At 49.4% G+C, this 19,997-nt stretch overlaps 3 protein-coding genes across 3 annotated transcripts; 2 read left to right on the top strand and 1 right to left on the bottom strand.

Annotated features, from left to right (window-relative positions):
- The first annotated feature begins 634 nt into the window (after positions 1 to 634).
- V8C40DRAFT_252365 (uncharacterized protein) lies at positions 635 to 1,845 on the top strand. The gene has a single exon (XM_083217379.1). It carries the CDS (start codon positions 891 to 893, stop codon positions 1,653 to 1,655), a length of 765 nt encoding a protein of 254 aa, XP_083070103.1. The 5' UTR covers positions 635 to 890; the 3' UTR covers positions 1,656 to 1,845.
- A 1,719-nt stretch (positions 1,846 to 3,564) lies between these two features.
- Positions 3,565 to 14,668, top strand: V8C40DRAFT_281431 (beta strand repeat-containing protein; the record flags this gene model as incomplete). The annotated part of the gene is made up of 3 exons (XM_083221608.1): positions 3,565 to 4,540; positions 4,595 to 13,938; positions 14,082 to 14,668. The coding sequence occupies 3 exons, from the start codon at positions 3,565 to 3,567 to the stop codon at positions 14,517 to 14,519; spliced, it is 10,758 nt and encodes a 3,585-aa protein (XP_083070102.1). The 3' UTR covers positions 14,520 to 14,668.
- A 1,955-nt stretch (positions 14,669 to 16,623) lies between these two features.
- V8C40DRAFT_268640 (uncharacterized protein) lies at positions 16,624 to 17,235 on the bottom strand (the record flags this gene model as incomplete). The annotated part of the gene is made up of 2 exons (XM_083219978.1): positions 16,624 to 17,123; positions 17,190 to 17,235. The coding sequence occupies 2 exons, from the start codon at positions 17,233 to 17,235 to the stop codon at positions 16,624 to 16,626; spliced, it is 546 nt and encodes a 181-aa protein (XP_083070101.1).
- Between the last annotated feature and the right edge of the window lie 2,762 nt (positions 17,236 to 19,997).

Raw genomic sequence — 19,997 nt, 5'->3', positions numbered from 1 at the left:
CATCCTTCAGATTTTACAATCAATTTGATGTGTTTCTCGAAGCAGTGTACAAAGGGTGCTTCAAATACAAAGTGCCAAATGGGGGTTCCATCTTATTGAGTTTGCTCCTCCTGCAGGGTAACGTCAGCTCCTTCGGATGAGCGACGCATCAGCCGGGAGCTGTGATGAGCTCATCAGTTATCCGATTGAGATGTCCAATGCCATTTAGATGAGATGATATCTTTGCATTAGGATGGGATTTGTAGGATTCGCGGGGTTGATGCATTAGTTGACGGGACACAAAGTTCAGACACGTCACGTCAGATGGGTATGGTGATGAATGCCATTCTACACGTGTATATGCTTACATCATTAAGTGATTATGTGTAGAAGAATTATGGTATCATGATAGCACGGCCAAGATCATCAATTTTCCACAAAAAGGATACTAACACGGAGATTGCAAGAGATCTCGCGGTAGGCGAGCCGAAGCTTCTGAGGCGGAGATGCGGAGATCCAGTTTTCCGTCATCCTGGTGGATTCCCGACGAGCCAGGCTTCTCCCAATGAGGGAAATAGCTTGTCAGCATACGCGTAGCGGCACTTATGTCCGGGAACTGAACCTTTTGGGCTGGAGTTAAAAAATTCCGCCTGGTGACACGCCCGGCACTTGTGCTGCCTTATATAACGACAGCCGTTTGTTCGTCTTGTAGATTCTTTTCCGTAGCATTGTCCATCATCTTTAATCTTAATTCACCCCATCTATCTGTTTTTCATCAAGTACTACTGTGTCCGATAAGACTCAAGTTTTTTCTTCTTCTTACAGAGTATTCCGACTTATACGTGGCGCTGACTACGTTTGACGACAACCACCTCAATTAACTATACACACACCCCACATCCTCCATCACGATGCATATCATCCTGACAGGTGCTACTGGCTTGGTGGGCAGCTCCGTCCTGGACGCCATGATCAAGGCCAAAGACATTACCAAAATCTCCATTCTCAGCCGCAAGCCGATACGCATGGTTGAGGACGCCAAAGATCCCCGAATCAACGTCATCCTCCACCAAGACTTTGAGAAGTACGACTCAAAAGTGCTAGAACAGCTGCAAGGAGCAAAGGCTTGCGTCTGGGCCCTCGGTATCAGCCAGACCAAGGTCAATGCCCAAGAATACGTCAAAATCACCAAGGACTACACCCTCGCCGCTGCAAAGTCCTTTTCTACGCTCACAACCTCACCGTCAGAGCCGTTCCGCTTCATCTATGTATCGGGCGAGGGCGCTACGCAGAAGCCGGGTCGCTTCTCTGCCATTTTTGCTCGAGTCAAGGGAGAAACGGAGACGGAGTTGGGCAATTTGACAGCTTCGAATCCGACGAGCATCCAGGCGGATTCAGTGCGACCAGCTTTCGTGGACCCAAGGGAGCACAAGGCTATTCTGCCATATATTCCGGACCCGGGAGCGCTGTACAAGGTTAGCGTTGCGGCGCTATCGCCCTTTATCGGCTTGATGAAGGGGATGCATTCGCCAACAGAGCACCTGGGAGACTTCTTGACTAGGATGGCCATGGGGAAAGTGGATTCGCAGCTGGAGGGGCCAGGAGCATTCAAACTGGGTGGCTCATGGGTTGTCGAAAATGTCGGTTTCAGGAGGATTATGGGATTGTCGGGGTAAGAATTTGAAGTTTGGAGAAGGCGCACAATCGGAGAATGTTGGATGTCGCTGGCAACTCACACTCCTTGAGGATATATACCTATGGAGGGCAGTGGCCTTTGTATTTTTAGCTATTCACTTTGTCGGAACAGGATCTACGATTAAGCTTATTTCTTTAGTCTATACCATCACCACCATGCATATCGTTTCCTCTTTGAGATTCTCTACACAACACAATCGATTCATTGGAAGACGTGATTGCACAATTGACAGAGCCTCAATCATGTCTTAACGTAAGAAATATCCAAAACCTGTCACCTTTTCTTAAAGCAATATTCAATGAGGCAAAAGATGCCAGATTAGTCGCGTGTACGCGCGAACCCTGCATTTGAGACGCGAATCACTTTAGCAGGCCGCCCAGAGACATGGAGCAGCTTCGGCGACCCATTGTGATATAGCTCAGGCAAGTTGTCTCACAACTGAGCATAGGGTCCCTTTTCGGCCGGGCGGATTCCGAGCCGGTACAGGCGCTAAGGGTGATTCTGAGGACAGGGCCTGTGTTTCGTCACAGTATTTGGTATGTTGGTGTCGCGAAGAGACACAACACGTTGGTCCTTAGTGTGCGACAGCAGCTAGTATTGCACCTAGGCCTAGAGCAAGAAGCTAAAGAGCATTAAAATAGAAGCAGAAACATGCACTAAAAGGACAAAGTTGAAGCTATATGGAACAGTACATGTATACATTAGATTGGTGTTGTGGCAGAAAATAATAAAGATGGGCGGAGAGCCGCGTTCACGTGCGCCCCCCGTGAACTTCACATTGCTTCACTCGCCCCTTCGAAGCAGCGATCATACATGTCACTTTCAGCCACATTCACACTTGGCATTAAATGAACCAGGCGCTCTACAGTTTTCCCCCTATGAATACCGCTGCTGCAATATACTGCCTGTTGATCCTTGTGCTCTCTCCTCCCTGGAACCGTTGGTTACATGCAGGACACCACTCACGAACGTGTCTCATGCCCTGTCCCTGATCAATCGCACCCGGCAACAGTGTCTCAGAAGAATCAAGTTCAATTTATTACCATGGGGACCGAGGGGCATCTCGAGCACAATGTCCTGTTGCCTGGCCATTGCCGTGGGGCTGGCATCCATGGTCCCATCTGTCGATATGCTGCTGCTGGGCTACCGACCGGAGTCAGGACAAATTTATTTCAGCTCGGCTTGTGCTAATATGATCATAGGATGGTGCAATTAGTGGACTATGAAGGAGAATCCCTTCATCGATTCTCACGAGCCAAGGGGTGCCAATGTGCTGCTTGTCGATTCCATTCCTCCTAGACATATTGTTCTTGGCCAGGATGCTACAGCTCAGATCCAGATTGCTCATTGTGCGTAGAGCATTACGCCAGCAGTTTATCGCCATGTACCACTCCAACATACGCTGCGGGCGGGTGACAGCCACCTCGAGACGCGAACACGTTTTACGGGCGATGGAATGGCTCTGCCACCGCGTAAAGCACACAGGATCATGCCCAACCATTCTCGTAACAACAGGACCGAGCTTTTAGGGGAGGGTCGAGAACACTTGCTGAAGTTACAAACTCTGGAATGCAGCACGACTGTCTGACTCAGTTGGTTGTCGAGCGATATGGCTTCATATTCACCAATGTTTCCCGGTAGCCATCCTTTGCTATTCTCCCACTTCAAGAGCCAACAACAAGAACATTCCTCGGAACTTTTCAATCTGATGCTGAAATGGGATGAGCAATTCTCTAACCCTTTCATGCCCCCAACTGATATATTATACCATGGGATGGCCGATCCCTAGTCCGTTTGTGAAATGGTACCACTTACACTCCTTTTTGCCTTTCTTTAGAATTTGGCTGCGCTTCTAAACACCGTCGTTGCGCTACGACTGGCTCTCAATGATGGCCGGCCGTCGTGCAAGCGGTTCCTTATCTAGGACGGCTGCTTTGGCCGTCCTAGGTTCACTCCTTTCCGTCCCTGTGAGGGCCCATAGCGATGATGTTGTTACCGTTGAAGTTGTCGTCACAACCTATCTCGACCTTGGTTCGTGCGTCAATGCCTGCGATCCAAAGAATCCATTCAAGACAGCTGAAGAGAAGCCACCGTATGTAACGCTTACCCTGCCGACTTGCCAGTCGGAGCACGCTACCTCAACCAAACATCCCGAGTGTCCGATCTGCACCGGAACAGTCTTTTATTATGAACCTACCGAAGATCCCTATGTTACGATCACGTCAACTGCATACGATTACGACAGGCCTTATGTCTCCACTATTCATCCTGATTGCCATGGCTGCAAGGGTACTGCTATTATATATGAACCCATCAAATCCGACAGTCCTCAGAACCCACATCCTACAACTTATACATGCGAAGGGGCTGGCCCCAACGACCCTAGATTCACTATTCCGGCCAGGCGCCCGGAAGATCCCCACACAGTTGTCATCGGCACATACGGCTTTACCGACCATCTCCGGACGGTTACCGCTCATGGATATGACCACGGAGCAAAAGCCGAAACTCGTACGGTTCTCCCTACTGACCACCACGGAAAGCCTCGACCCAGCGCGGTGCCCATTGTGATTATCGGCAATGAAGGCAAATTGGACGATCTGCCTCATGACCATCTCATCGGGGCTGACACAGACAGAGATGGTCAGCCTCATCGACTGGCTAACCCTGATTGGTCTATTGACATCGACGACGATGGCCGTGAAGATGTCAACGGAGATGGTGATCCCGATCCATGGGTCCACCCCCATGGGGGTATTCATTTTGATAGCGACGAATCAGCAGACATCAGGCTGAATATTCCAGGCTCTTCTAAGGGCGACGGAAGATCAAGCAGCACCAAGCCAAGCGAGAACACCAATGGCAGTAAAGAGCCAGGTTTCGAAGGCGAAAGTTTTAGAAACCTAACAGGTGCAACAGCCGAAATCGGTGCTCCTCTTCGAGTCTTTGTGCCAGGAACCGGCGTTGATACCGACCATGATGGAAAGCCAGACACATTCATCGACACAGAGGGCAATGTTGACATCAATTCCGATGGCAAGCCGGATATTCACATCGATATCAGCGGAAATGTCGATACTGACGGCGATGGCCGGCCAGACACACGCGTTGGAATCAGCGGTGCAGTTGATGTAGATGGAGATCGCAGACCTGACATTACTGTCGGCAGCGGTCCAATCCACACTACACCTCGCTTTGACCTTCGGGTTGTCAACTTGGGACCTGGCACTCCGGTAGATACCAATGGCGACGGTCTACCTGACTTGTTTATTGGACCCGATGGTTCTATCGACCTGAACGGCGAAAAAATATTTGTCAAGGCCGATGGCACCGTTGATCTTGATGGCGATTCCATCCCTGACACCATGGTCGATCTCAAAGGCAACGTGGACATCGACGGTGATGGCAAGCCCGACTTTAGGATTCTCTACGCTCAACCAGATGGAGATCCAATCGTTACAACCACCTCAATCGTTGGTGTACCGGTTGATACTGACGGGGATGGCATACCTGATGCTGTCGTGAACTCGACTGGTGGTGTTCTCCTCAATAATGGTGGATCACTAGGTCTTGTTATTGGGCTTAATGGTAATGTCGATCTCGACGGAGACGGCAAGCCTGACACGACGATTTTACCAGGGGGCGGAATCGATATTAACCATGACGGCTTACCTGATATCTTCCTTACTGTTGGACTCACCGGTGGCAACGGACATATTTCCGTTGACCCTCTGGGCAATGTGGACCTTGACGGGGATGGTAATACTGATTTGACACTCAAACTTAACGGCACTGTTCAGCTGGGTAACGGCACGGCACCCATCACCCTTGGTACTGGCAATATAGCAGGCAGCGGCGGGCGTCCATTGACCAGCAGCAACTCCGGCAGCGTGATTTTCGGTGGTATCCCCTTTACGATTCCAGGGGCTGGTGTAGATCTTAACAAAGATGGCAAGGCTGATACGTACATTGCCTTTGATGGGGGTGTCGACACAAATGCGGATAACCAACCTGACCTTACTGTGGATCTTGTAGGCAACGTCGATTTGAACATGGATGGAATTGTCGACACTGTCGTCCGCGCCGACGGTGGAATTGATACCGATGCAGATGGAATCCCCGATATTACTGTTCTGAGAGCTATTCCACTAGTATCTGATGCTGGGGGAAATGTTACCATAGGACCCAACACTCCCCCCGTATTTCTACCTCTCCCTGGGATGGGGGTGGATCTCAATGCAGATGGCAAAGCCGATGTCTACGTCGGTCTCGATGGCGGAATTGATGTCAACAGAGATGGCAAAGCAGACATTCGCGTGTTCCCTGACGGCGGTGTGGATCTAAACCTTGACGGCATACCCGATGGCAAGGTCAGACCAGACGGGGGTATCGACATCTCGGGGGATCTTAGACCCGACATTTACCTTTTGAGACACATTATTAGACCTGTGACAAATGGAACTACGGTGACCGGGCCTACAGGGCCTGGTAGCAATGCCACTGCAGGATTTTCTATTCTCCCAGGGTTGGGCGTTGATCTCAATCATGATGGCAAGGCTGATACTACCATAGGTCTTGGGGGAGAAATCGATACTGATGGAGATGGAAAACCTGACCTTACTGTGGATCTTAATGGCAACGTTGACTTGAATCTAGACGGTATCCCTGATGTCAAGGTTGATGCTGGCGATATCGACACCGACTCGGATGGCAAGCCAGACATCACCATCTTGCAAACCTTTGGAGCCAATCTCCCGGTATCAGTCACGGAAAGCCCTGCTGGCTATGTATTCCCCGGTCTTGGAGTTGATCTGGATCTCGATGGCTTGCCAGATACTACCGTCAAGTTGGACGGGGGGATCGACAGAAATTTTGACGGAGTGTCTGATCTCTTCTTAAAGGCAAATGGGGGGGTTGACACTAACCTTGATGGGAAAGCTGACACTCTGATCAACATCGATGGCAGTATCGACGTCGATAACGATGGAAAACCGGACTTGGTTGTTCTTGGGCTAGTCGACGCTATCCAGAACGCTCTCAACGGCGCTCTCGGCAACATCGTCAACTTTGGCCGTGGCAATGACACCAATGGCACGGGTATTGGCAATATTCCTGTGCTTACTCTCAACGGACACCTTCTTACTGGCGCTGGCGTTGATCTTAATGGCGATGGAAAGCCTGATACCACTGTCGGACTTTATGGTGTGATCCACAGAGGAGATGGAAATCCCGACATTACCATCCTGCCGGGAGGCGGGGTTGATACCAACTCGGATGGAATTGCAGACACTGTTGTGCTTCCGTTTGGGGGCATCGATGCTGATGGAGACGGTAAAATCGATCTGACCATTCTGGTCGATGCCACATCACCAAGCACTCCCGCCAGTGACGCCGTATCTGAAATCCTCTCCCAGGCTCTGAACGAAGTTCTTGGGCTTACTACAAACAATACTGGACTTGGCCAGTTTCTCCTTGGCAACGGCACTGCAAATAATACCGGGTTCCTAGGGGAGATTCTAGGAATCAACGGAGCCGTCAATAGTAGTGTTATTGGTGATGCTGTTACTGCGATTCTCTCGCAGACTCTTAGCGAGGCCCTAGGAGTTAATGGTACTACAAGTAATGGTACTACAAGCAATATCCCTGTTCCTACTGATATTTTAGGCGCTGCTCTTTCGCAAGCTCTTAGTGAAGTTCTTGGACTTACTACAAACGTCACTGGACTCGGCCAATTGCTCATCGGCGACGGTACTGCAAATAATACCGGGCTCTTGGGGGAAATATTGGGTATCAACGGAGCCGTCAATAGTAGCGCTATTGGTGATGCTGTTACTGCGATTCTCTCGCAGGCTCTGAGTACGGCCCTTGGAGTTAATGGAACCGCAAGCAATGGCACCACAAGCAATATCCCTGTTCCTACTGACGTTTTAGGCGGTGCTCTGTCACAAGCTCTCAGTGAAGTTCTTGGACTTACTACCAATGTCACCGGACTTGGGCAACTCCTGCTTGGTGATGGCACTGCGAATAACACCGGCCTGTTGGGAGAAATCCTAGGCATCAACGGCGCTGTCAGTAATACTGATATTGGCAATGCTGTCACTGCAATTATCTCACAGACCCTTAGTGAGGCTCTCGGAGTCAATGGAACGACAGGCAACACTACCCTTCCTACCAACACCACCCTTCCTACCGACGCTTTAGGCGTAATTCTGTCACAGGCTCTTGGGGAAGCTCTTGGACTTGCTACTAACGCCACTGGACTTGGGCAACTCCTTCTTGGCGATGGCACTGCGAATAACACCGGCTTGCTGGGAGAAATTCTAGGCATCAACGGCGCTGTCAGTAACGCTGACCTTGGCAATGCTGTCAGTGCCATTCTTGCACAGGGACTTTCTGAGGCACTCGGACTCAATGGCGCCGGGAACAACACGGGACTCGGTGCTCTTATTGGCCAGGCTCTGGGTGATAATGGAACCGGCAACTTTACCAACGTTCTTGGTAACTCTATTGGCGCTGTGCTTTCAACGGCTCTCAGTGAAGTCCTTGGACTTGCTAGTAATGACACAGGTCTCGGGCAACTACTCTTGGGCAATGGAACTGTAAACAATACAGGACTCATTGGAGAATTGCTTGGAATTAATGGAGCTGTGAATGATACTGCCATTGGTGACGCCGTTACTGCCATTCTTTCACAGGCTCTGAATGAGGCCATCGGACTCAATGGCACGAATACGACGGGCCTGGGAACTCTCTTGCCTGGAGGTAATCTACCTGGTGGTATCCTAGGCAGTCTCGCCGATGCTCTCCTTGGCAATGGAACTAGCAACACTACAACCCTTCCTGGTGATATTCTCACTGGGGTTCTCGCACAAGCTATCAGTGAAACCCTTGGACTCGTGCCCAATACAACTGGCCTTGGGTCCGTTCTCTTTGGCAATGGTACAGCCAACAGTACCGGCCTCCTATCATCTCTCCTCGGACTCAATGGAACTATCGATCCCAGCCTTGCCGCGCTTCTTGGAGGTAACGGAACTGCAGCCAACCCCGGTCTGATTGGTCAACTTCTTGCAGGTGGCATTCTCGGCCAACTTCTTCCACCACTCAACGTAACTGGCAACAACACAGCCCTAGGTGACGCGATCACTGGCCTTCTCTCGCAAGGTCTCAACGAGAGTCTCGGCCTTGCTACAAACAACACGGGCCTCGGAACTTTGTTGTTCGGCAATGGAACCCCCAATAATACCGGTTTGCTGGGTACGCTGCTCGGCTTAGGCGGTCTTGGTAATGGAACTCTGGGAAACACAACCACTGGAAACAACACCGGCAGCGCCGGTAACGGGGGTTTCCTGTCACTCGATCTCCCCGCCCTGATAGGACGACCCGTTGATTTGAATGGTGACCTCCAGGGAGACACGACAATTGATGCAAACGGCGGTATCGACTTGAATTCGGATAGCATTGCTGATATAGTTATCAAAGTCGCAGATGGTCTTGATACTGTTGATCTTTCTGGTGCAGGGCTTCCAGCCAGCCTCGTGTTCGGTAACGGCGGCGTGGATTTAGACAATGACGGCGTCCCTGATATTTCAATCGACATTGGCCAAGGATTTATCCCCTCTGGTGGGTTAACGGCCTCTATTATCAGCGGCCTTGGTAATCTGCTTAGTGGAAACACAACTACGGGAAACACAACCACGGGAAACACAACGAGTAACTTCCTTGGACTCGATCTCCCCGCTCTGATAGGACGCGCCGTGGATCTCAACGGAGATAATAAAGGAGATACGGTTATTGACGCTCAAGGTGGTATCGATTTAAATGGAGATCTCCTTCCTGATATTTTCATCAGCCTTGTCAACGGTACTGATACTGTTGATCTTTCTGACGCTGGACTTCCTATTACATCTATTTTGGCAAACGGCGGCGTGGATTTGAACAATGATTCTCTCCCGGATATTTCAATCGACATTGGCCAAGGATTTGCACCCTCTGGTGGGCTGACAGCCTCTATTATCAGCGGTCTTGGTAATCTGCTTACTGGAAATACAACCACGGGAAACACTACGAGCAACTTCCTTGGACTCGATCTCCCGGCCCTGATCGGACGGCCCGTGGATCTGAATGCCGATGGCAAGGGAGATGTGATAATTACTCCTGGCGCCGGCATTGATCTGAACGGTGATAATATTCCTGATATCTTTATTACCGTTATCAACGGTGTTGATAGTGTTGATCTTTCTGGCGCCGGGCTTCCAATTACCTCTATTTTAGCAAACGGGGGCATTGACCTAAACATGGATTCCATACCCGATATTTCAATCGACATTGGCTCAGGGTTTACGCCTTCTAGTGGGTTAACACCTGCCATTCTCAGTGGCCTTGGCAATCTCCTTAATGGAACTCTTGGAAACTCAACTACTGGAAACAATACCAGCGGCTTCCTGTCACTCGATCTTTCTGGCTTGATCGGTCATGCTGTTGATCTGACCGGAGACGGTAAGGGAGATGTGATAATTACTCCTGACGGCGGAATTGATTTAACCGGTGATGGTATCCCTGATATTTTCATCACCGTTGCCAACGGTGTTGATAGTATAACTAGAGGGGGACTTCCAATTACCTCTGTCTTGGCAACGGGGGGAATTGACCTCAACAATGATTCTATACCCGATATTTCAATCGATACTGGCTCAGGGTTTACACCTTCTAATGGGTTAACAACTGCTATTCTCAATGGCCTTGGAAACCTTCTGGGCAATCCTGGAAACTCAACTACCGGAAACACAACCACCGGAAACACAACCACGAGCGGCTTCCTTGGACTGGACCTTTCCGCTCTGATTGGGAAGGCTGTGGATCTAAATGGGGATGGCAAAGGCGATACAGTTATAGATAATATCGGAGGAATCGATCTGAACGCTGATAACATTCCTGACATTTTCGTCACCGTTGCCAATGGCATTGATGGTATAACTGGTGGTGGACTTCCAATTACTTCCATTTTGGCTAACGGAGGCGTCGATCTCAATTCGGATGGTATTCCTGACATTTCAATCGACACTGGCCTAGGATTTACACCTACTGGCGGCCTGACAAGCACTATTCTCGAGGGTCTTGGAAATCTTCTCAGTAATCCTGGCGGTTTGCTCGGCAACGGCACCACAGGAAATACCACCAGTAATTTCCTTTCACTCGACCTTCCCGCTCTAGTTGGCCGTGCCGTGGATCTCAACGGAGATAATAAAGGAGATACAGTTATTGATGCCTCCGGGGGAATCGATCTGAACGGTGATAAAATTCCTGACATTTTCATCACCGTTGCCAACGGCATTGATAGTATAACCGTTCTTGGACTTCCAATTGCTTCCATTTTGGCCAATGGCGGCGTCGATCTCGATGCGGATGGTATTCCTGACATTTCTATTGATATTGGTAACGGATTTACACCTTCGGGGGGTCTAACACCTGGTATTCTTGACGCCCTTGCAAAACTGCTCGGGAATCTTCTCGGTGGCCTTCTGGGAGGTAACTCGACTACGGGTAACGGAACAGACCTTCTGGGTGGACTTCTTGGTAACTCGACTACAGGCAACGGCACCACAGGAAACACTACTGGTCTGCTTTCACTCGACCTTCCGTCCCTCATTGGGCGGTCAGTTGATTTAAACGGCGACCTTAAAGGAGACACAACGATTAACGCCCAAGGCGGTATTGATCTAAATTCCGATAATATCCCGGACATCTTTATCAAATTCGCTAACGACGTTGATGGAATCGACCTCAATGCCGATGGCCTTCCAGACACTTTTGTTTCTGCAGCTGGCGGAATCGATCTGAATTCTGATGGTATCCCGGACATAAGTATTGATCTTGGTTCAGGATTTACGCCCACTGGCGGCCTGACGAGTGGTATCCTTAACAACGTTCTGGGTAGTCTGCTCGGCGGCCTACTGGGAGGTAACGGGACTACAGGTAACGGAACAGATCTCCTGGGTGGACTCCTTGGAGGCAACGGAACTGCAACCAATGGGACTGACCTACTGGGAGGTCTTCTCGGAGGCAACGGAACTGCCACGAATGGAACTGGAGGACTTCTAGATGGCCTTCTCGGCAATGGAACTTCCGGCGGTCTTCTTGGTAACGGCACTACCATTGACCCTGGCCTTTTAGGAAGCCTTCTTAACGGAACCGATCCGAGCACCATTGGAGGTTTGATCAATGGCACACTGGGGAGTCTTAACGGCACTGATCTTGGCACTGGACTCCTGAATGGAACGGACCTGGGAGGTTTGATCAACAGCACATTGGGGGGTCTTGACGGCACAGGGCTCTTGAACGGCACAGTAGGGCTCAATTCGACTCTCGGCGGGACAGATCTTACTGGGATACTCAATAGCACGATCGGGGAGCTCGGCAACAACACTGATATAGGGAGTCTCCTCAATAGCACACTTGGGGGCCTCACCAACTCAACGATTGGAGACATTTTGGGAGGAATAACCAATGGAACAGATCTAGGGGGTCTAGGAGGTTTATTAAACGGAACTGATCTAGGTACTGGAAATCTGTTGAACGGCACATTAGGTGGGACCCTGACGAACGGCACCGATCTTGGCATTGGGCTCAACTCTACCCTCGGTGGCCCAGACCTTTCTGGATTACTCAATGAGACTACGGGGCTCTTGAATTCTACCCTAGGTGGCACAGGAGGCGTATTAAATGGCACAGATCTCGGAGGTCTTCTCGGAGGTCTTCTCAATAATACTATTGGAGCCGGCACTGGGCTCTTGAACGGCACGGAAGGTCTTCTCAACTCAACTCTCGGTGGAGGTCTATTAAACGGGACCGATCTAGATACTGGGCTCCTGAACGGCACGGATCTCGGAGGTCTTCTCAATAATACTCTTGGAGGGGCCAATAGCACGGATCTTCTGGGCGGTTTACTCGGCGGATCTCCCGACAATTCAACGGGCTCGCTAGGAGGAGTCATTGGAGACCTTACAAACAGCACAGGATTACTCGGCGGAGCAAACGGAACAGATCTTTTGGGCGGCTTGTTGGGACCTTCAACGCCCGAAACAAACAACACTGGCCTACTTGGAAATGACACCCTAGGAGGAGTCATTGGAGGCCTGACAAATAGCACCGGCAACCTCAATACAACAACTGGTGGCGATCTTTTGGGAGGATTATTAGGATCTGGGACTCCTGAAAACACAACGACAGGTGGATTAGGAGCAGGAACAGAAAGTCTATTGAACAGTACTCTTGGTGTTGGAACAGGGGGACTATTGAATAACACCGACCTTGGAGGAGTCATTGGGAATCTGACAAACACAACAACTGGCGGCGATCTCCTGGGAGGATTATTGGGGACTCCTGACAACTCCACGGGCACTGGCTTGTTGAATACAACAACTGGTGGCGATCTCCTGGGAGGATTATTAGGATCTGGGACTCCTGAAAACACAACGACGGGTGGAGGGGTAGTCGGAAATCCGACAAACACAACAACTGGTGGCGATCTTCTAGGAGGCTTGTTAGGAGGGTCGGGAACTCCTGACAACTCCACAGGCACTGGCTTAGTGAACACCGGCGGGGGCGTCTTGAACACAACAACTGGTGGTGATCTCCTTGGAGGATTATTAGGGACTCCTGAAAACACAACGACAGGATTAGGAGGAGTAATCGGAAATCCGACAAACACAACAACTGGTGGCGATCTCCTAGGAGGCTTGTTAGGAGGGTCTGGAACCCCCGACAACTCTACAGGCACTGGCTTGAACACCGGCGGTGGCGTTTTGAACACAACAACTGGTGGAGATCTTCTAGGAGGATTATTGGGGACTCCTGACAACACAACGACGGGTGGAGGAGGTCTCAATCTGAACGTTACTATTGGAGGTACTATCGGTAATACCCCAGGATCGGCAGGGGGGAATGGCACAACAGGTAATGGAACAACTGGTGGTACTGGAAACGGCGGCACTGGAAGTAGCGACCTTGGAGGCGGCCTCCTTGGAGGCGGAAACGGCTCTATAACGAATGGCAGCACAAACAGCACTGGCGGCACTACTTCGACTCCAACGAATGGCGGCGGCATTGATCTTCTTGGTATCCTTATAAATTCGACAATAAGTCTTTTGAACACGACAGGAAACACTCTAGGCAGTGTTGTGAATTCGACCGGTAGCCTTCTCAATTCTACCACTGGCGCCTTGGGGAATCTCGTGAATACGACTGGCGACGCTTTGTCAGGACTAGTGGGTACCGGAGTGACAAATACCACGACGACAAACTCAACAGGGGGACTCCTCGGCGGCTTATTAGGTAGTGGTTCTACAACAAATACTGGCTTGACTAATACCACAACTACTGGTACCAACTCTACGGGCCTTTTAGGTAGCCTCTTGGGTGGAGGAGGAACCAATACCACATCAACCGGAACTGGATCGACAGGCACTGGCTCGACGGGCACAGGATCAACTGGTTCCGGTCTTTTGGGCAATTTGCTAGGGACAGGGTCGACTGGTACTGGATCAACCGGTACTGGATCGACGGGCACAGGGTCAACTGGTACTGGGCTTTTAGGCAGTTTGCTAGGGACTCCCGCAACTCCGACGAACACTACCACCGGACTTTTATCTGGACTCCTTGGGACGAATACAACAACTACTGGCACAGGTCTCTTGGGTGGTTTGTTGGGTTAAGTCACACTGGCTTGACCAATACCATTGGAACCATGGAAAACACCATCGCCACAACCACTGGCACGGCGACAAACACAAACACGACCACCACCAAGCCTTGGATGAGCCTCTTGGGTGGATTGATTAGAAAATGAAGGCTCATCTAGCGTAGTTCTTTTCGGAGAGGGCTTTGGATTATTGGGCATTGGTAGGGGTGGCGGAATAGATGAAATAAAAAGGGAACCATAGGACGAAGGGGACACGGTCTTCAATTTCCGGGCCGGGGATATTAATTGAGGCGTACGTCGTACATGTACTCAGCATCATGTCCTGTGTAGGACTTGCAGTTAGTTTTTGGTAGTTTTTTTTTATATACGTCTTTCTTCTTCAACACCTTGCCTCTATTGTGAAGCCGTACGGAATCCACGTATGTAGTATTACAAATAGTTCCAGTAAACAATGAGCAATATCCTGATATGAAGGTAGGCCCCCCCAAAAATTGCATACGCAGAGAGCTTTCCAACACGTAGTTACAACGTAAAGCTGTCTCTGGCGTCATTCATTGGCTAGTGAGAGGAGCCAGATGTTCTCTCTCTTCTTTTTCTTTTGTTTTCACCTTCTTAGTAAGATAGTTCCCATTGTTGTATAATCTTGCTTTTTATTTTCCTTCTATCGCAAATTCACCACGTCCGTCGCTGCTACAACGTGTATTCCGACAGAAACCTCTGCAGTTCCATTCTTCATAAGCCTGGCGAAGACGAGCAACCAACCGAACTAGAGAGCGAAACAGATGGGCGGGGCAGAGTAACTGTCGGGTAGAAGGAGAAGAAATTGAGATTGTGGAAGGGCCTAGATTCCGTGCTCTGATTCTACGCCAGTTCATGATTGCACGAGGCGGCACAAAGGCGCCTGTTTGAGGCCTTCGAATATGGTCTCACGAATCTGTCGGGATCGGCTTCCCGACTCCTTACAGTAGCCCTTTGTTGCTACAAGGGTACAGGTATGCTCATCACTACCTAGTACCAATCAATAGCCAGCTTCGTACTCCGCTTAGCCAAGTTTGGCTACACATCCATGGGCCACCTCGGATGTACCTTGCGCTAAGCCTTGCCCGCTTCTTTGGACGCTACGAATCCAGGGGTAAACAGAACTGGAGCACCTCGAGGTTCCACAAAAAAACGACGACAGACAGCAATGGAATTCACTCTCGTACCGTGATGAATGTTTAATTCATCAGCAGCCATCATGCAATCACTTTGACAGCTTGATTTGATCTACAGGCATCGACCTCAGGTACATGGCACTGGAAGTTACAGAGGCCTAGACGTTCCTTTCAGGGAGGGGCAGTACCATGCACTTACCTATCTGCTCTACCATCCCCAACGTGCAATCTGTGCATTTTGTCGTGATTAAGGGATCCATGGATTTTCTACGCAGTCAAGAGCTTGCATGTAAACAGACATGTACTAGATGAAATACTTACTCGGGGTATGACCTTTTTAAAGCTGTGCTGGATAGACCTCGACATGTTTGGTCACCTTACGCCAGAGCAAGACTCATCTCCCACTAGGAGAGTCGACTTTGTAATTTCTGCGAGCACAATGTCTCCTCAAAGGTATCTGGAGAGCTCTCCTGAGCACTCTTTTGGAGTGTTTTTGGCGATAATACTCCTGTCTATAGTCTACCAGTATACTCAGTCATATTCCAAGATGCTGTCGAAGCTTTCAAAAGTTCTTTCAACCCGTTTGACACTCATTATGCCGTCCATCCTCGTCTTCATCCGCCCATGTAGATCAATGTGAAGCAAAAGCTGTAGGCAGAAGCAGGTTGTTTCTTCCCTTTTGGGAACGCTGTAACGGGTAGTAGGCCTTTGAGATGGGAATACATCTCTAGAACCACCATGTTGCTGTTTAGAGACTTATGTCACAACATCAACGGTGGTGATAGTAACAAATGCTAGCAGAATATAAAAATGGTAGCAGATACTGGATAAAGACAGAAAAAGTAGCATATACTAGAAGAATATAGAAATAATAGCAGATACTAGAAGAATATCGAAATAATAGCAGATACTAGAAGAATATAGAAATAATAGCAGATACTAGAAGAATATCGAAATAATAGCAGATACTAGAAGAATATCGAAACAGTAGCAGATACTGGAAGAAAGAAGCAATGGTAGCGAAGCAAATACTAGGGGAGTATAGTTGTATTATTATTATTAGTCTTTTTGATACGAACAAACTTCCACAGGGCAAATTAACGACGGGGCGCAGGGCCCCCATTATAATAATTATTATTATAAATTTTTTGCCCTCCCCGGGAAAAGGCGTATTGGCCCCCATGGCCCCCATGGCCCGGCTCGGCCCGGCGGCGCTTCGGGCAGTTCTTCTTGATGTGGTCCAGGGACCCACAAACAAAACACCGCCTTTCGGCAGCCTCGGCGGGACGAGGCACGGGAACCAGCTCCGTCGTGGTGGTGGTGGTGCTGGTGGTGGTGGCAGGGGCAGGATCAGCCGAAGACTCGGCCATATCAGCCTCTACCGAGGCCGGAGGAGCAGAGGTTGCATCCTCCTGCACCTCGGCAGGGCGCGGGCGTAGAGGCAGGACGGCCTGCCATTCTTGCTGCTGCTGCTGCAGCTGGGCCTTGAGGTCTCGGACCTCACGCTGAAGCTCCTCGATGAGCTGTTGCTGTTGCTGCTGCTGCTTCTGGTGCTCCTCACGATGACTGTGCATCGTGTCCCACAAAACATCGTAATCTAGAGATCGTAACGTTAGTTGTTAAAACTGAAGTGTGAGCGTGATGGAAGTATGGTATAACTTACCGGAGGCGGCCATCTTGCCGCGGGAGGCTTGGGCGGGGGCGGACATTTTGATAGAGTTTTTTTTTAAAAAAAAACAATGTAAAAAAAAATACTATAACGGTGTTTATTAGCTTAGTGAATAGCACAGCAATCAAAGAGCATAAGGAGAGCAGAAAGGGGTTGAGAGAGATTGGTAAACGCAAAATGCAAGAGACCAAGACCAGGTTTATACGTACTGGATGTCTTTGCTCTGACTGGAGATACGCTTGACGTGGATGTTCTTGCTCCGAATGGTGACACGCTTTGCGTGGATGGTGCCAGGTTGGTGTTCTCGAAGAGGGAGACGTGATTGATGTTCTCGAAGGGGAGACGTAGTAACGACGCAAGACTATATACTGATGTGTTAGCGGCAGTAACGAGTGGGAGAGAAAGTGGTGACGACTTCATATTCTTACAGGCTTGCGAAAATGAGGAAACATCGGAAGAAGACATGGTGGAAGCACCTCTTGGGGGTCCGGGAGGCGGCGATGGCGGCAATCCGGGCGATCTATCGACCAAGGAGAAGAAAGACGCTCGGCGACGACAGAGGGGGCAGGCATTGTGTGTGTGTTTGTGTGTGTGGAAAGAAAAGAAAGGAAAGGAAAAGCAGGACGAGAAACTCGACGGGAAATGTCCCACGCGTTGACCTACCGCATCTCAAAAGAGAAGGAACGAGCTACCTGAGGTAGGTAGGTACCATAGCCGTATCGATAGATCGCCAGATTAGCTGAATCGGGTCGACGTATCGAAGTGATTGTAATTTAGCAGCTCATGAGTCAACATACGGACGTGAGCCAGAATACGACTCCTTCTCCTACTATCACCAATAGCAGCAGGGCGAACAGAAATGATTGCAAAGAGGCCGTTACTTGGGCACAGTGATGTTTCTCATATATCCGTGCATATTCGAAGAGACTTTCCAGTGACTAAGATGAAGACCGATCTGCGCTTGAACGTATTTCGCTTGAGCATCTGAGTAGTACGTCCTAGAAATGCCAAATGATGGAAGCTTTCTAGCGAAACGGGTGAGTCGTTTTTTAATTTGGGAAGATGAATGCGCGTCTCTAGGCATCCCGGAGAACACTCTCTCGGGGAGCTGAACCATATTTCGATATCTCGTCTTGTATGTGGTCAAACGAACTATAAGTTTACAAGTCACGATACGAAAGAAGACATAAATGCCCACAGAATTCAGGTAATTATCAATACGTAAAAAAACATCAACCGAAAAACAACCGAAAAAAAATAACAACACAAAGCAACATTTGATGAAATCACGGTGGCCGGGAGTGTCTGTGTCATTATGCTAGTGCTGCTCACTAGCGGATGCTTGGCGAAAGGAGCAAAGGCATAGTCAATGATGAGAATAGCGTAATGAGCGTCAGAAGGCATGTGAGAAGGTATCAAGAATTATATACTCTTGATGATTTCAACATTGTCGCAATAAAAAAATATTGGTGGAACTGACCGGCAGCGAGAGTAGAAGAAAGTAGCGATAGTAGCCCTGGAGATCTAAGTAGTACTAGTAGCTGGAGTAATAATGGTAGATGAGAGTTGCGATAGTAGATGAGAGTAGCCATAGTAGAAGAAAATAGAGGTAATAAAAGAAGGCAGCAGTTCATTCCATTTCCCCTACATTCCGTTCGTATAGACGATATTTGAACTCCATAGACGCAGTCGTTGCTGGGGTTGAACAGCCAACCGGGGGTGTTATATGCCACAGGCAATGGATTGAGCCTTTTCAGCTCTACCTAGATACCAGCCAGTGGTAGTTGCTACTACCTGGGTGCTGTGAAACTCAGATCTCACTCTACATCTGTACTTTGACGAGGTAAGCGGGATACATGTGTTCCATTGCTCGACTGTTACACTACCTCTATGGCTCTTGTTGACTTATGGGACGAAGATTAGTACATAGATGGACAAGAGAAAGGCAAGCAGTCCTGGAGAGGAGGGTTGAATGGGTATGTTTCCCTAGCCGAGTTACCGTACTAATACATTTACTCTCTTCTCAACTGCTTCAAGGCCTTATTTCTTCCCAACCCGCTCCAGAAGGCTCGAAGATAGGGCAGAAACATGAATCTCAGTCCTCCTGCTCAGAATACGCAAGCCGAAAACCGCCCTGCCATCATTCAAGTCTATAGTGACGCAAATCTCGCTGAGGGTTATCATCATACCCCCTTATCCCAGTGTCTTTTCGCGTGCCCTGGCTCATGACAATGACAACACCGCTTTTGGGCGGCGAGGGCGGCGAGGGCTCGACCAAAACAGTCGGCAAGGTAGCCATTGACGAGGCACAGCAAAGGATGAGGTTGAGCAATGCAACGGAGCGAGAAAAGAAAAATGAAAAAAGAAGAAAATTGGATAGAAGCAGGAAGATTGCAAAAGAAACATGTGGTCGCTGAGTGCCAGATGTTGTCCGACATATCTGCTGGTGACAGGCGGTCACTGCTGTCGCTTCCCGGCAAACGCAAAATGCCTAGCCGTCTTTTCATTCCATTCCATTGTTTGCCCTTAAAACGTATTTTGATATATCAGATTTTGGATACCATTGCCTACCTACCTTACATTCATTCTGTCTAGTCGTCTTATCTCCGCTCGTCGTCTAATAAAGATGTATGTGGTGATATTGGTGATTAGAGCCGAGGTGCTCTTTCTGCCGGGTGATTCTCCCTTCCTGACATGCCGGTTGTTCGTCCATGGCGGGTTGTTCTGACTGTGAGTTTGTATCCAGAGCCTTGAACTACCATGACCATAAAGAACCAGATACAAACACTGCCTCCACGTAAG

This window comes from Trichoderma camerunense (assembly GCF_050948025.1).
Source record: "Trichoderma camerunense strain CBS 138272 chromosome Unknown V8C40scaffold_16, whole genome shotgun sequence".
In the NCBI taxonomy this organism is placed as follows: domain Eukaryota; kingdom Fungi; phylum Ascomycota; class Sordariomycetes; order Hypocreales; family Hypocreaceae; genus Trichoderma; species Trichoderma camerunense.
The sequence above is the reverse complement of the archived record's forward strand: the minus strand, read 5'-3'. Positions and strand labels throughout refer to the sequence as shown.